General features: G+C 33.5%; 1 protein-coding gene across 1 annotated transcript in view; it reads right to left on the reverse strand.

Annotated features, from left to right (window-relative positions):
• LOC128210598 (golgin subfamily B member 1-like) overlaps positions 1-16,748 on the reverse strand; it is a 234,999-nt gene that overhangs the window by 128,437 nt on the left and 89,814 nt on the right. Inside the window, exons 8-9 of the mRNA XM_052914948.1 lie at positions 14,994-15,113; positions 14,662-14,796 (exon numbers count right to left, since the gene is read on the reverse strand). Coding sequence (XP_052770908.1) covers positions 14,662-14,796; positions 14,994-15,113 — 255 coding nt within the window. The remainder of the gene's footprint in view (positions 1-14,661; positions 14,797-14,993; positions 15,114-16,748) is intronic.

Below are 16,748 nucleotides of genomic sequence, written 5' to 3' on the forward strand. Positions count from 1 at the left end.
GAACTACCTTAACATATTTGGACTTATGTTCCATAATATTGCACTACCTAACCATATTGAGACTAATGTTCCATAATGTTGCACTACCTTAACATATTTGGACTAATGTTCCATAATATTGCACTACCTTAACATATTGGGACTACTGTTCCATAATGTTGAACTACCTTAACATATTTGGACTAAAGTTCCATAATATTGCACTACCTTAACATATTGGGACTACTGTTCCATAATGTTGAACTACCTTAACATATTGAGACTACTGTTCCATAATGTTGAACTACCTTAACATATTGAGACTAATGTTCCATAATGTTGCACTACCTTAACATATTGGGACTACTGTTCCATAATGTTGCACCTACCTTAACATATTGGGACTAATGTTCCATAATGTTGCACTACCTTAACATATTGAGACTAATGTTCCATAATGTTGCAAGTACCTCAACATGTTGGGACTAATGTTCCATAATGTTGAACTACCTAACCATATTGAGACTAATGTTCCATAATATTGCACTACCTTAACATATTTGGACTAATGTTCCATAATGTTGCACTACCTAACCATATTGAGACTAATGTTCCATAATGTTGAACTACCTTAACATATTTGGACTAATGTTCCATAATATTGCACTACCTTAACATATTGGGACTACTGTTCCATAATGTTGAACTACCTTAACATATTTGGACTAATGTTCCATAATATTGCAAGTACCTCAACATGTTGGGACTAATGTTCCATAATGTTGCACTACCTTAACATATTTGGACTAATGTTCCATAATATTGCACTACCTTAACATATTGGGACTACTGTTCCATAATGTTGAACTACCTTACCATATTGAGACTAATGTTCCATAATGTTGCAAGTACCTCAACATGTTGGGACTAATGTTCCATAATGTTGCACTACCTTAACATATTTGGACTAATGTTCCATAATGTTGCAAGTACCTTAAAGATGCACTCTTACTCCCAAATAAAATTTATCACAATTGATAAAAAATATTTGATATACCAAAAGGATGAATAAATGTCGACAACAAAGTCTTTTATGAAGAATAACTAGTTTAATTTGAAAGAAAGGTGCAGAACACATGGTGTATCTACCTTATGAAATGATAGTAGATCACAGGAAATCTTTAAGTATTCACCAATCATTTAATATTTTTGCCTTTTCAGCTATTAAATACACGGTTACAATCTTGTTATCAGTATTTAATATTTTCCATAAATGCATTATTTAGTAAGTAGTTAAAGGTTTATGACTAAAAAAATATGTTTGTTATTCATGTGAATGTATTGATTTTGAATAAGAGTGTCACTTTAACATATTGTACTAATGTTCCATAATGTTGCACCTACATTAACACATTGGGACTAATGTACCATTATGTTGTAAGTACTCATATTGGGACTAATGTACCATTATGTTGTAAGTACTCATATTGGGACTAATGTACCATTATGTTGTAAGTACTCATATTGGGACTACCCTTGCGAAAAGTAGTTCCTGTTTTCAAGAACAGTTCTTGACAGTTCTTGAACAGATGGGAACAGTTCTTGAACTGTGCTTGAACAGATCTTAATAGAAATTCAAGAACTTAAGTTCTTGAACAGTTCTTGAACTATTTTATGAACAATTTAAGAACAAGTCAAGAACATAATAAGTTCTTGAATTGTTCTTAAAATGTTCCGTGAACACATTAAGAACATGTCAAGAACTTGATATGTTCTTGAATTGTTCTTATAATGTTCTGTGAACACATTAAGAACATGTCAAGAACTTGATATGTTCTTGAATTGTTCTTATAATGTTCTGTGAACACATTAAGAACATGTCAAGAACTTGATATGTTCTTGAATTGTTCTTATAATGTTCTGTGAACACATTTAGAACATTTCAAGAATTTGAAAGGTTCCTTTATTGTTTATTAAACAAACAATAATGAATGGATTAAGAACATTTCAAGAACTTGTTAGTGGATACTCGCAGTACAAGAATTGATTGTGCCTTGAAAAGTTCTTAAATATTTATTGTTTTATATATGGAACATTTTAAGAACAGTTCAGGAACTAAACAAATGCATCAGCTGCTCTGAAATGTTTTAAAAAGTTTTATTATATAAGGAAGAGTTGTTCAAGATTATTTTTTTATCAGTTTTAATGTTCAGTACTTCACCAGCTCCTGATGCGTTAAATTTAGACAAGACATTCTAAAATAATTGGTCAGAACAGACAATATATGGGCATCATACTTCAATATAATAACCATTATCAATGCGTAAAGTTTGAATGATTTACATTCACTTCTTTTGTAGTTAAGTTCCAGATAAAATATGAGCAATGGTTAGAAAATATTTAATAAACAAATCATACAACATGTCATGACAAATGTAATTTAAATGTCTGAAAAATTCAGACTTTGAATTATCATACTGGACTTTTAAAAGTATCATACTGAACAATTCAGACTTTTAAAATGACAAGTACTTTATGAGTTCTATACACATTACTTTAAGGTGTGGTTAAAAAAAACCTGCGACAAATGTTCTAGAATTTTGTTCAGTTTTAGAATTATTCTAAAAGTTCTAGAATCATTCAAGAATCACCTTACACATTCAAGAACATACATTCTAGAACCCCAGCAATTCTAGAATATTAATTCTTAATGATGCTTATTCTAAAAACTTGAAGAACACTAGTTCAAGAACCCACACAATTCTAGAATATCAGTTCTTAACAATTAAATTCTGGAACTTTGCTCAATTTCTAGAATCAGAATTCTGGACACGTTTAGGTTCTTGAATATTTATTCTACTTCTAACAAAATTCTACAACATTGTCTCATTTAAAATTGAAAATCATCAATTTTCTTGCACATAATTCATCAAAACATTCCAAGTCCATGAAACTGTTCATGAACCTAAGTTCATGAACCTGAATCATTGAAGTTTAATGAATTTGATGAACTGTTAAACCATTCAAAATATTAGACATCCAGCAGAAGGGTGCGGCAGCAAAAGGCAGGCTGTTGAGAATTGAGAAAGTGGTGACTGTTTGGTGAAGATCGGATGAAAACTTAAGACTTTAAAAGCCATTTAGGATAATTCAAGGGCAATAGCCTATAAATGCGTGGGGTTTCCATGCGTATCTATCAACTGGAATAAAAATCCAGCAAATTGCAGGTTTGAAACATTTGTTTAAATAAACAATTAAATATTATTACCTGCTTTTTTATCAGATCGTCCAAGATAGAGATAATCACAATGGGAGCTGGTATTGATCTCACTATTAGACAGTGTTATAAAAAATAACACTTTAACTAATAGAATTGAAGACCATTGAAGGTACAGTATTAAATTAATCCAGGAAAAACATGCTGATGGTCTAATTGAACACGTATTCGTGGCTGTCCGAATTTGATGGTTGACGCAATATATAGAGATATCCTGAATTGCCCTATTTGCTAAAATACTTTAAATTACAAAACATCTTTGCCAGCACTAATTAATTAGTTGTCAAACAGGTTTAAGGTATATTGTTTACAGGTTCACTCAACTTAAAAAACGACTCTACAATCATTGAAAATGACACAATCCAATGTCCAGTGTTGATGGGTTTTTTCACCCACTTCCGGTATCGCTTACCGATCGCTTACGTCTTTATTAATTATAAATAAAATTAAAATAAAATTGAAAGGATAACGATCTCTATGAATGTGAAAATATTGCAATTAATTTGACAACTTGTTATCGATTGCCTCACATATATTACAAAATAGTCTTATTCTTTTACGGTTACGCGTTTTAGAGAACGCTCTTCACTGGCGGAGGTAATTTCGAACTTCAGCCGTGTTCGACAATGCGCCAAATAAATTAAGTGTTATTTCGTCGATTTAAGGTAAGTTTAAACAAAGTAATTGGTGTTATTCAATAACTTTCATAACTATCTTTTACACTAATATTATTGTTAAAAACGACATTATAACATTTAAAAGTTGTTTGCAAATATGTTCTTTGTTATATGTTTTCGCGACAAATGTACGAAATACCTTTGTGTAGAAACACAGTTTAGCGAGTGTTTTTGAGTAGCATACAGCTAATTCTTCATTGTTATATATTTTTTAACAACTATTATATATGTTTCTTAATGTAATTGTTAATGAAACTTCTGTTAAGCTAGTTTTTGTCTAGAAGTAGGAACAGTTGTCAGTTATCTTTCATAGTTTATGATAGTTATTATTTTCAATATTTTTACCATAACATCACATTTTTCATGATCTCATTTATCCTGTGTTGCCAATTAATAAATCTGTCTATTCAGAAACTTGATGCTTAGTTAATGAGCCATGTTTGTCTTTTATTTTCACATTCTTGTTAACCTGTTCAGCCAAATAAACTGAAGTGTTGTTTCATCTATTTTAGCCAGCCTATAGGAGCTTGCAAAAACAAATCGTCAGTCCACACAAGAATCAACTAGACTACTATGAAGGAGATCTCATTAAACAGAGAATGAGAAAAACATCCTAAGCCATAAATTGCCAAATCCCTCAGTAAGTTGATGTTTTTTTTAAGCACATTGAAAGATTCTCATCCTGATTTAAAAACAAATATGGCATATGTGTGGAACTTATTTGCTATGCACATAGGTGACACCCTATGAATGTACTGTCCATGACAAAATCAAATTCAATAAAATTAAACATGATTATTGTGTATAGTTTGGTTATTTTTCCCTATCCTTTTTTTGCAGTTACCATTATTCATCAAATAAAACATTTTGGAGTGGGGGGTGACAGACAGGAATGAGAATCTTTTAAAAAAACAAGAGGCCCAAAAGGGCCTATGCTCTACTGGCATGGCTTTTGTGGTCATATCAATCCAGAGCATGTATGTATGGGTAAAAGGCAACCGACATATAGTTTATGTTTTGTGTTTGGGTTACCTGAAAACGTAGCACGTTCAACATCTGAGCCCAGAAAGTATTGTAAGCAGATTAGCTGCATGAACTATTTTAATATGTGCCAAGTAAAAGTCATCCGACAAAAAAAAATGCCTTCAAAAATGTACTCATAGTAAAAATTTCTGTAGTTTTAAAAGTTAAAAAAAGTTGGTCAAAAGGTCAAAGTCAAGGGCATCCTAGGACAACATTGTTCAATTTGAACACACATTCACAATCAGTTGTGCTGAGATGGAAGCACGAACACACAAAAAGATTTTCAAACCTTTCCAGATTTATGTTTACCAAACCTGTGAACCCTGGGTGTGGCCAGTAATGACACCAGGTGCATAACTTAAACATTCACAACCAATTTTGTTAAGATGAATGCGCAAACTACAGAACTTAAAAGCTAAAAAATGGCCTTTGGGCTTTCAACAAGAACAAGGCAGAGTAATTCACAAAATCAACTGCAGAAGCAAAAAGCAAATTGTCTCTCAAAATCCTAGTCTTGCAAAGTGTCTCCCTTAACTCTAGACTTGAATTTACATGTACATGTAAACTTGGCTAAAAATAGAATTCGCTCATGCAGACCTGGCTAAAAATAGAAAGCATTTCTTTAAAACTCTCATGGCCCATAATCTAGGCATTCATGGGCGGATCTTGCTGGTTTTCGAAAGGAACCGAGCTCTAATGGATATCTAGATACTGTACAAGTTTCATCAAGATACAATCAAAACTGAAGACTGCATCATGTTCACAAGCAATTGTTTACAGACGCACGAAGGCACGACCGCACGGATGCACATACTACGTACATATTACCATCGCATAAGCTCTTCTGGCCTTTGGCCAAGAGAGCTAAAAATCAGACTCAATAAAAATGAGCTTTTTGGTTCGAAAGAATATAGTAAGCGATCATTAATTAATATACCTGTGACATTGAATTTCGCACTGATTTAATAACCAACTCACCTTAAGTTATTGGCATTTTTTTGCAGTAAAAAATAATATTAGAAATATTTTTCAGGTTGGAAGATGGATGTCAAAGTCTCAGACATAAGCCTCAACAGTTAAGAAAATGTCATGGTCGAATCATCTTTGTCATCAAATGTATTAAGGAAACGGACTGCAGTCTTCAGAGACTAATTGTGAATGTCAAGGACTGAATAAAGCAATATAAAGGGACCTTACTAATTGTGTAAGACAACCGCCATTTGAGAAAGAAAATAAGGAAATAGAAGGAACATATTACCGCACTGCAGTATAGAATCAACCCTGTCTTACAACCTCCATGTGATTTGCTCACAAATGTTGCAGCATCGACATTGATACAGATGCCATTTTGGAAACTGTTAAAAAAGTTATGCCATCTTAATTAAAGAAGAAGTGAAAAACCTTGTATAGGGTAGGTTAACCTAAACTAGATGCTTAAAAAGTTTGTCATGTTGCAGTGATAAATAAATTTGGAACTTACAAAAGAACCCTAAAGAAGAAGAATCATCTTCAATGATTGCATCACCTGGCAAGGAGTATACATAAAAAGTGAAAACTGTTATACATGGACTCTGGACTTCCTGACAAAACCATAGAAATGTCATATTTTGTAATGATTGGTATTGTTTCATTTTAAATTCTTAAACCATTATAAAACATTTAGTGAAGTGAAGTTATATATTTATGTATGTTCAATTGCATAACTTATTTTTATTTTATCTTTCAAATGTTTTTGTTTTGTAAGATTTTGTTCTGTAAATCTGTTGTTTTAACTGACCTGGAAGTAAATAAGTTGTAACATGGATATTGTTTCTAATTAATGTCACAGATCTTGCCCAACCCAAACATATAGAGCTATAAAAAATGTGTTGTGACTTGTGCTAAGCAGTCAATATTAAAAGGGAAATATTTTAGAACTTTAAGAAATATGTTTTGACTCAATTATTTTCCTGACTAAATATTTTTCCATATAAGTCCATGTTAATGAATTTCCTACTATATCTGCTCTTAATTTTGGAATGATTTTGTATTTTTAGCTACTTTATTCCAGGGGTAAACAATGTATTCCTCGAAAAGTTTACGGCTAGTATTCCAGTGGTATTGTGGAGTACCAGCCTTAAACCTTAAGTGGAAGACCACCAAAATTCACCGCTGATATACCACTGAAATTCCAGTGGTATACTGCCAAATTTTTTACTGGGGACCTCACCTGAACAATGTCTGAATATTTCTCTGAATACTGTCTGAGAAACTTGTCTGAACAACCCTCTGAATATTGTCTTACCAGTCTGAATTATGTCTGGATTGTTCCATTTTCAGCCATTTTTTAGCAGCTCTTCCAATATTCAGAAATAAAAGTCTGAATAAACAGTCTGAAATCTAACTGAGCAGTGTTGTCAGACATAATTCAGAAACATATAACAACGCTGATTTTTTCTGAATTAGTGTTACAGACTTGATTCAGCTTTTGCAATTTCAGGTTATCAGCACACATTCAGCAATGATTCAGATGGTATTCAGACAAATTTTCAGCAAAATTCAGCTAAATTCAGATGATATTAAGACCATAATTTTTCATGAGGGTATGAACTTTGTTCTTGAAATACTGAACATTTAAAAAAAAATTGTGAGAACCTTCAATGTCTTTATGTGATGTACTTCAGCAACCACAGAATGTCTTGAAAGTGATCATAATTGTTGAGAGACCTAATGATTTTGTGAGATCCTCTTGTTAAACTTAAAAGCCAAGTTACAAAAAACAGTTTGTCATAAATGTCAAGAAGCTTTAAAATTAGACATGTAAGTATGATGTATCCATGTCTATTGTATAAATAAATACCTTAAACGCAACATGTACAAACCTAATTGGCAGTATAATAGTCTATTTACAATGTACCTCACTGTTTCGCGAGTGAATCGGACGACAAAGTGCATTCGGTTGAAGTGCGTATTGTGAAGAATGGAAAGTGTGTGAATTATGTGCGACCAGTTACTGAGCTTGTTCTTCTTGTAGAGTGAGATTATTAGTGATAACGCTTAATTTGTTGTTAACATCAGTGTAAATATTTGCTATATTTCTAGAGATTGCTAGAGTGTTCGGTGTAGATAATAATGTTTCTAAGAAAGGAAAGTGAAGTTTCTTATCAGTGAAGTATGACCCCCGCCATCGGCCTCCCAGCGCCGACATCCCAGCGCCGACAGCGGAAGGGGTCATACACAAAACTCATCAGTTCCAGATGTGAATAATACATGAACAAACTGAGGTTTCACCTAAATGTGTTCCATTTATCTACATCTACCTGTGACTTTGGCTTGAGCTTATAAAATATATGTAGTGATGAGCAGTAATACATATTACTAAAGTATTATAACAAGTGAATCTTATTTTGAACATGATTTATGTATAGACTTATTTCATTGATTTTAAAAAACATTGAAACTCATTTTGTGTGCTTTCTCAAAACTTAGATTGTTTCACAATTATGAAAAAATATGCATAATATGTTTGTGATTCATTGATATTAATATGTTCTTAAATACTATGATATTTCAATTTTTTATTTTTTATTTTTGATACATTTGTGTGTACATTAGTAACCAGAATGTCTTGAATTCTTTTGCTTTGTACAGAACATTTTTGAACATGTGAATTTATTCCTTTAATATCAAGTATTCTTTTCTGTAATACTTGTATGCAAATTACAGTTTTATTTAAAGTTCATTGTGTACCGTTTATAAGTGTAGTAGTTATTTTGTAACATGTACTGATAATTTCTAAACATTCAATAATACAATTTTGTGGAACTTGGTTAAAGCGACTTGAGACCATATTTCTTTTGATGATTTTTTTTTAAATGTAATTAAAGTGGCATAGGCATACCAGACGGGGAGTGTTTTGGAACTTTCATATAGTTCCTTGGTTTTTGAAATTGTTATGTATTTTTTATGTGTTTAGACGTCGTTAGTTGTTAATTTGACTTTGGTATTTTTTCACGTTTTGACGGGATTGTGTTGTTGTTCCAACGTATGCTTTGTGCGCTCCGCACATCTAAACCTAAAATATCTAGTCCTTGAGCCCCTCATAGTGTAAGTTTCTTATATTGCCATAAGTATGGTACTTGTATAGATTGATATTATCTAGTTTTTGTCTTGTTTACAAACTTTAAGTAGTATTTTAACGAATGTCATATATTTTCGCGATTATGTTATTCATAACCAATAGCTTCGTACTCGTACTCTTGGTTATTTTAAGGTTGTTACATTTTTGCAATTTAAGTTAAGATTTACCATCTAATTACAATGTAACTAGTTTTTATATACATTTAGTGAATAGTAATGTGGAAGACTTATTTTGATCTGTTGGTCTAGCTTATGGTTGAGCGGTTTGCTTTAAGTGATTTGTTGTTTATTTGGCAACCATTAGTTGTTTTACGAGGAACATTCCTCCGGAGTATGCTGGTTTAGTAAGATTCCCAGAACATATTCGGTGTTTTTAAACAAAGCTTATACCCTAAAACATATTCTGGACCAAACATCTTAACATGTAATAACTAGTCTTATAAGCATGTATGCTTAATTGTTCACAATATTTTCAAAATTATGTGTCCTTGCTCTTATAGGTATTCATCTTTTTCATGAGATTCTTTCCTTGTGAATTATAGTCTAAAAATAGCACATGGGGTAAAGGACTAAGACCATTGCACTTTTCAACTAATCATTTCGAATCTTGTTATCTAGATTGGCCACTTGTCAGAAAGAATAATATGAAGATCCTGTAATAAGATAATTTTGAGTCTTTTGTCAAACATGATGTATTTTAACCCTTTTGAAGCTGTATTTTAAGATGGACTTGCAATTTTAAAAAAAATACCAGTTAATATTTATTCTTAATGTTTTTTTTGTCGAGTCCTCTGCGAGGGTAGCGAGAAATACCTGTCCTAATGTCTGTCGAGTGTGTCTGTCCGTGCGTGCGTTTGTGTTCAAGAACAATTCTGGAACATTTCTTGAAATAATATTTCATTAGTTCAAGAACAGTTCTTGAACAATAAAAGGCCAACAAGTTCTTGACATAATTATTTCAAGAACAGTTCTTGAACTACCATGGTCGATAACAGTTCAAGAATTGTTCTTGAACTAATGGAATATTATTTTAAGAAATGTTCCAGAATTGTTCTTAAACATGTCAAGAGCTGTTCCAGAACAATTCTTGAAAGTTAAATGGCCCATAAGTTCTTGACATTATGATTTCAAGAACTGTTCTTGAACTAATGTTTGTCAAGAACAGTTCAAGAATTGTTCTTAAACAGCATAATTCAAGAACTGTTCTTGACAAACGTTAGTTCAAGAACTGACTGTGTTTAAGAACAGTTCTTGAAATAATCATGTTAAGAACTTATGGGCCATATAAGGCCTTTTTTTTTGGATTCTATGTTTTACGAACACTGCCGCTCAAAAAAACTCATTTTGGAAATAAAAATAAAATTGTGATTTCGTTTTTTTTTTTTTTTTTCCGCCGATGAAACTATATCGCGGTAAATCATTTAAAGCAGAGGACATCGCAATAGTTGTAAAAATATTGGTGTAAACACTTCTGAAAAAGTTTAAGCCTATGAAAAACATTCATCAGATTTGCAGGCTGGTGTTAAAAACCCGGTATCCAGTACCTGGTATCCCCCGTATCCGGTATCACTTTCTAATACCGGATTTATAATATCGATATCAGGGTTATTATCAGATGATAAATCCAAGTATCCACGGTCCGTTATAAATTGCTTGCTGACAGCCAATTCATACTTTAAATAACACGGAATCAACATAATCTGGTAACATTAACTGTGATAATGGCTTTTCTCGATATCGATACCTGGTACCGGGTTTTAGCTCACCCTGATCCTTTGCGGCAGGGTGACTTCCGGTTTATTTCCGGATTATAACGAAGTATATAACAGCGATAAATATGGACTAATTATCGGTCCAGGTTTGTTATTTTTTATTTATTTTTATTAGATTTGTCATTTTAATGAGTTTATATTACATTATTGTGATATAATTTGAATGCCATGAGCTATAAATCGCTTGACTGTTTACCTGGACAGTTTAGTTCTGGTGGGTGAGGTAGATGGTTCAGAAAAAACTGCGGTTACTTTTTTTATTGGAGTATTATTAAGAACAAATAATTCTCATCTATTCTAAAACATTTGTTTTGAAAATAAACACAAATAAATTAGGCTGTTTTACTATCTGTCAGTCATATTCTATAATGAGGAATCTGTATGTACATTACCAGGTACAGTATAACTATGTAATAGTCTTATGAATGAACATATATATAGATCATCATAAATATAAATTATGATATTTATACTGCTCTGTGTGTTTTATAAATATGTGATAAAAAATTACTTGGAGTAATTATGCTATGCTGTAACCTTTGTAGTGTTCTCAGCTTCTGAATGATTTGTTACTAGTTAGTTACATGTATGTTTAAACATTATGATGGCCACTGGACTAGTCACATACACCCAGGCCTGGAATTAAATCGGGGTCCAGATTGTCTAAAAACCCATCCATAAAAAAAGTCTGAGAGTAACTTATTTTTTTTATAAAAATATACTTTTAATGTTCCATTCCTTTCTTTACAGATATGATTCAAATATGCTGATGTTATCTGCTGAGATCATTACTTTCAATGAAGAACATCACTACAATTGGATAGGCTGCTAGATTGGTAGCAACATGATGTAAGCTAGTGCCTGTTGAAACACTATTGTTGGTTGGGCATCTATTGCTTACTAGACCGCTATATTGGATGGACCATACGTGTTGGTTGAACAACTATAAATGGTTGGACCGGAAGTGTTGGTTGGACCACCAGTTTTGTTTGAACTGCATGTTGGACAGAATGTGTGATGGACAATTAGTATTATTTGAATCACTGTTGGATAGACAGCTTCTGTTTTATCAGACAGCTATAATCAGTTGATTTACAAGTTCCTGGTGAAATATTCACTGCATAGAAGGAAACAAAAAAGTTCTTTTGCTAACTGTAACAATGACATGGTTGGTGAATTGTTATCAGACAATTTGCAGCCAAGACAACACAGTGGAGTGATGGCCGATTCCTAAAACTCTAAATGGCAAATAAATTTACCGAAAATAGTTGATTTTTTATGTCACTTATCTACTATAACATGCATTTACAATCATAAAGAGTGATTAATGAAAATATGAAGTGAACTTGTCAGATAAAACAAAAACAAATGTGCACACACTTCCATATTGACCTTACATTCAAAAACAAAATCATGAAGGATACATCATAGCTTTTGCTTTTCTGTGTGTTTTTTCCCGACCAAAAAATAAAATTCCAGAAATGTAATTTTATTTCTATTTTTATTTCCTCCTCCTACGACACTTTACAACTCTGGCCGTTCCTAAAACATATAATTAAATATAAAAGGCCTAACGTTCAAGAACTGTTCTTGATATGTTCATGCCCTAATTAAGAACGTTCTTGAACTTAAATTCCCGAACAGTTCAACTGTTCTGGAAGTTTTCGCAGGGGTAATGTTCCATAATGTTGCAAGTACTCATATTGGGACTAATGTTCCATAATGTTGCAAGTTACTGTTCTAATGTTCCATAATGTTGCACCTACATTAACATATTGGGACTTATGTTCAATAATGTTACAAGTACTCATATTGGGACTAATGTTCCATTATGTTGTAAGTACTCATATTGGGACTAATGTTCCATTGTCAATGTTGATCGAGGATTGGATCGAGCTACCACGGCCACAGAGGATTTTATACCTTCCACACCAGCCGGAAACAAGTCACCCCTTACTGAAATTGAGACTTGGTGCTTTTCACGTCTCCGGATCAGTTTGCGGGAACAGGGTTTTTCAGATGATTCAATTGAAGTAATTCTATCATCTTGGAGAATTTCAACTCGTAAAACCTATGCTACTTTCATTAAGAAGTGGTTTTTATTCACACAAATGATTCATGTTGATCCGATGAAGCCATCTCTTTCAAATTTTATATCTTTCTTAACCAGCTTGTATAATTCAAAACTACAGTACAGCACTATTGGTACTGCAAGATCGGGTGTGAATCAGTTACTTAAAATATGTACGGGAATTGATTTCAGTGAATCAGTAGAGGTTAGCAAATTCATGAAAGGTATCTTTGAACTAAGGCCCTCATTGCCAAAAAATTCGAAAATATGGGATGTTAACACAGTATTGACCTACATATCACGCCTTACAGACCATCTTCCACTCTCGATTCTGTCAGGAAAGTTGTGCGTACTGTTTCTGCTACTGTCAGCACAGAGAGGTCAAACCATCCATTTAGTGGAGATACAGGACATTTCTTTCGGTTCAAATGATATTCAAATTGCAACAAATCACTTAATAAAACAATCGCGTCCTGGATATCATTTAGCTCCAATAACTTTCAAGCAATATGATAAGGACCCAAAATTATGCATAGTCCGCACATTTCGAGAATACCTGGACAGAACCGCTGCTCTCCGCGGAAAAGTAACAAAATTGTTAGTAACCACCCAAAAACCACATCCCGCAGCGTCAAGAGACACAGTTTCACGCTGGGTGAAGAGTCTGCTCACATCAGCAGGGGTTGACAAGTGTTTTAAGCCCCACAGTGTACGCTCTGCCTCTGTATCAAAGGCTAAAGAGAAAGGTGTTAAACTAGAAACAATCCTGAAATCAGCTGGTTGGTCCAATGCACGGACATTTGCTCGTTTCTACAATAAGCCTATTGCAGATGACCATTCCTTTGAGAATGCAATTTTAAACAATTGTTAAATGTTGTTTGATATCATGACATACAATGATACATAATGTAACACTTTCTTAAACAAATCGGGACTAATGTTACTCCTACTTTAACATATTGGGACTAATGCTCCTTAATGTTGTAAATACCATTATACAGTTGTTGCATGGGCATTTGTTTAACAGTCAAAACTGTTGCCCTGAGGTGGAGGGGATGACTTCTGAACTGTTGTCAAGAGGCCGATAGGCCAAGGGAAACAGTTCGGAATGTTATCCCCAACACCGAGGTTTTAAAATTACTAATCCAATACCGGAAATTCATGAGTTTAAACGGTATGCAGTTTATTTTTAGAATCTCAGTAATACCCATGACGTAGCCTTACGCGCAGGTAACAGTTCATACTGTGTACCGGTTAACAGTTCAAAACATTTGTTAAACAGTTGAAAATAGTGAATTATATTTATAAAGGGCATTAGGTATTAAAACAAATTGATACTTATGGTATATAATGTTGCACCAACCTTAGCATATCAATAATTATGTGTTGTACTACATATCAGGATTCACAACATTGTGTAGTTTCACCTACTTGGACATATCACAACCAATTATTTCGTATGGTAATCACATATTGACATAACAAAATCATGGTGAACATATCTAAACATATCTGTTGGGTTTTTGGCCCCAACCTAAGGTCCACTGCGGACTTCTTGGCAAGCTATAAGATAAAAAACCTATCAAATTGGGCAGATTTGTTCTAGACTTTTCTAATCAACCTACAAACTCAGGATCAACGTTTCAACATGTTGCACCCACTTTAACATATCAGCGCTCATTTGCCATAATGTTGAACCTAACTTAACAAATACAGACTCATGTATCATCATGTTAAACTTACCTTAACATATCTTTCTGGGTCTATGCCCCAACCTAGGGTACTCTGCAGTTTGGCTGTAGACTTCTGCAGGGCGAGATGTTCTTTCATCAACTTTCTGTGACTCTTGTCTATCTTCTCAAGCTCTTCTTCACGAAGCTGCTTACACATACAAATGTAATGAAATGTAAAGTGTAATCTTTTGCTCAAAAAAGGCAGATACAAGTGCATTATCATGTTTTACAAAACTAGAAACATGGGTTTTAAGAATGGCCTTGACCTTGGTGATAGTTTGCCAGTAAAAAATCCTTATGCTAAGACAACTGTTTCAACAGACAAACTTTTTAACATTGTACCTCTTCCACATTATCTTCAATGTCTGACAAGTTCCTGGGTGACACAGATGATATGGAGAGATCTGAGTCCTGTGAACACTCATCATCTGTAGCACTGCATGGACTGCTAAGTCTTGATAACTGAAACATGTGGGAAAAGGTTGTAAAATATTGTGTGACAAGTTTCTGGGTGAGAGATCCAGGTGTTGGGAATGTTCATCATCTGTAACACTGCAAGGGCTGCTTAGTAAGATAGGAAGGGGAGATAAGAAAGTGGTATGCTGACTTTGTGATACACACCAAATTACATACAACCATACCTTATAATGTCAACGAAAAATTTCTCATGTTTAACTATGTAAACTGTGCATTGAAGGAATAAGAATGGTTTACACTGTTATAACGAGAGCTGTCACAGTCACTTGAAAAATGCCCCTGATTGGGCCTTGTTGGATAACCATTAAAACAGCACAAAAGATGTAAAACACCTTTGCCCCCCGAATGGCAGCAATTTGTATTCAATGTTTTTGTGGTAATTTAAGGTCATGACTAACCTCTCCACCATTGAGGACCGTAGGTCCAAGTATTGATCGGACAGGTTTTTGTATTCAAGGTCATCTTGGCACTGACTTTTGACCTGCTGACCTCAAAATAAATAGGGATCATCTGCAGGTCATGACCAGCCTCCCTACCAACCAAGTTTGAGGATTGTAGGCCTAAGTTAACTCTAAATATCAATTGGACAAGCTTTTAGTGTTAAATGTCACTGCAACCATCACCTTTGACCTACTTATCTCAAAATAATTAAGGCTCATCTGGTGGTTAGGTAGGATACCTAATAAGTTTGAGGATCATAGAACCAAGCAAACTCGACTTATTAATCAGACTATTTTTTGTGTTCAAGATCACTATGACTGTAACCTTTGACCTACTGAACTTAAAATCATTATGACTCATCTCCTGATCATGACCAGCCTCCCTGCCAAGGTTGAGGACCATAGAACCCATACATGCCATATCCCCTGGAGGGGGAAAAAATCCCTCGGAATTTCGACCCATCCCCCGGTCTCCCGGAGGGAGATGAATATCCCCCGGAATTAATAAACGAAAAGTGTGTTTAAAATTACGCACGTTTATCCCAGGGTTTAATTATATATGCCTGTTTACAGTTATTATGCTCTTCCTGTCCTGAAGCTTAATTGGATTATCAACTGATGGTGTGTTTTAACAACACCTATTGGGTGACACTTAATAAATCAGCAGGTCACATTTCATGCATTGTTTTGATTGAAACTGACAGAATTTGCGAAAGAAATGTCAATTAGACTGGTCAGATAAAAGGTCGATTTTCATTAGTTCAACTTAAATTTTTATCCAATCAGAGAGGATGTAACAAATTAAATAAATTAAATAAAATAAAATTCTTCAAAACATGTGTCATTGCGATTAAAAGGATTAAAAATTTAAAGGTGACAGTTAATTATTCAGTAAAGAAAAGGATTAAATAACTAATTGACAAAGCTGTTCTTAAATGTTATGCCTCACTTACATGTTTGCATACATGACATTGACCTTCATCGCAAATATTGGAAAATAACAGAACTTCATAAGAAGAGAAACTGAAAGTAGACAATTTGAATGAAATTACTTTTATTTATTTATTATGGTGGTAATGTTTTTATTTTTTGATGAATGCCAAATAAAGATATGTTAATGAACTTAAACAATAAATTATGCATTTGCTTTTTATCAAAAGCAAACAAATCTGACTATTTG

The sequence above is a fragment of the Mya arenaria genome, chromosome 12 (genome assembly GCF_026914265.1).
Source record: "Mya arenaria isolate MELC-2E11 chromosome 12, ASM2691426v1".
NCBI classification, from domain to species: Eukaryota; Metazoa; Mollusca; class Bivalvia; order Myida; family Myidae; genus Mya; species Mya arenaria.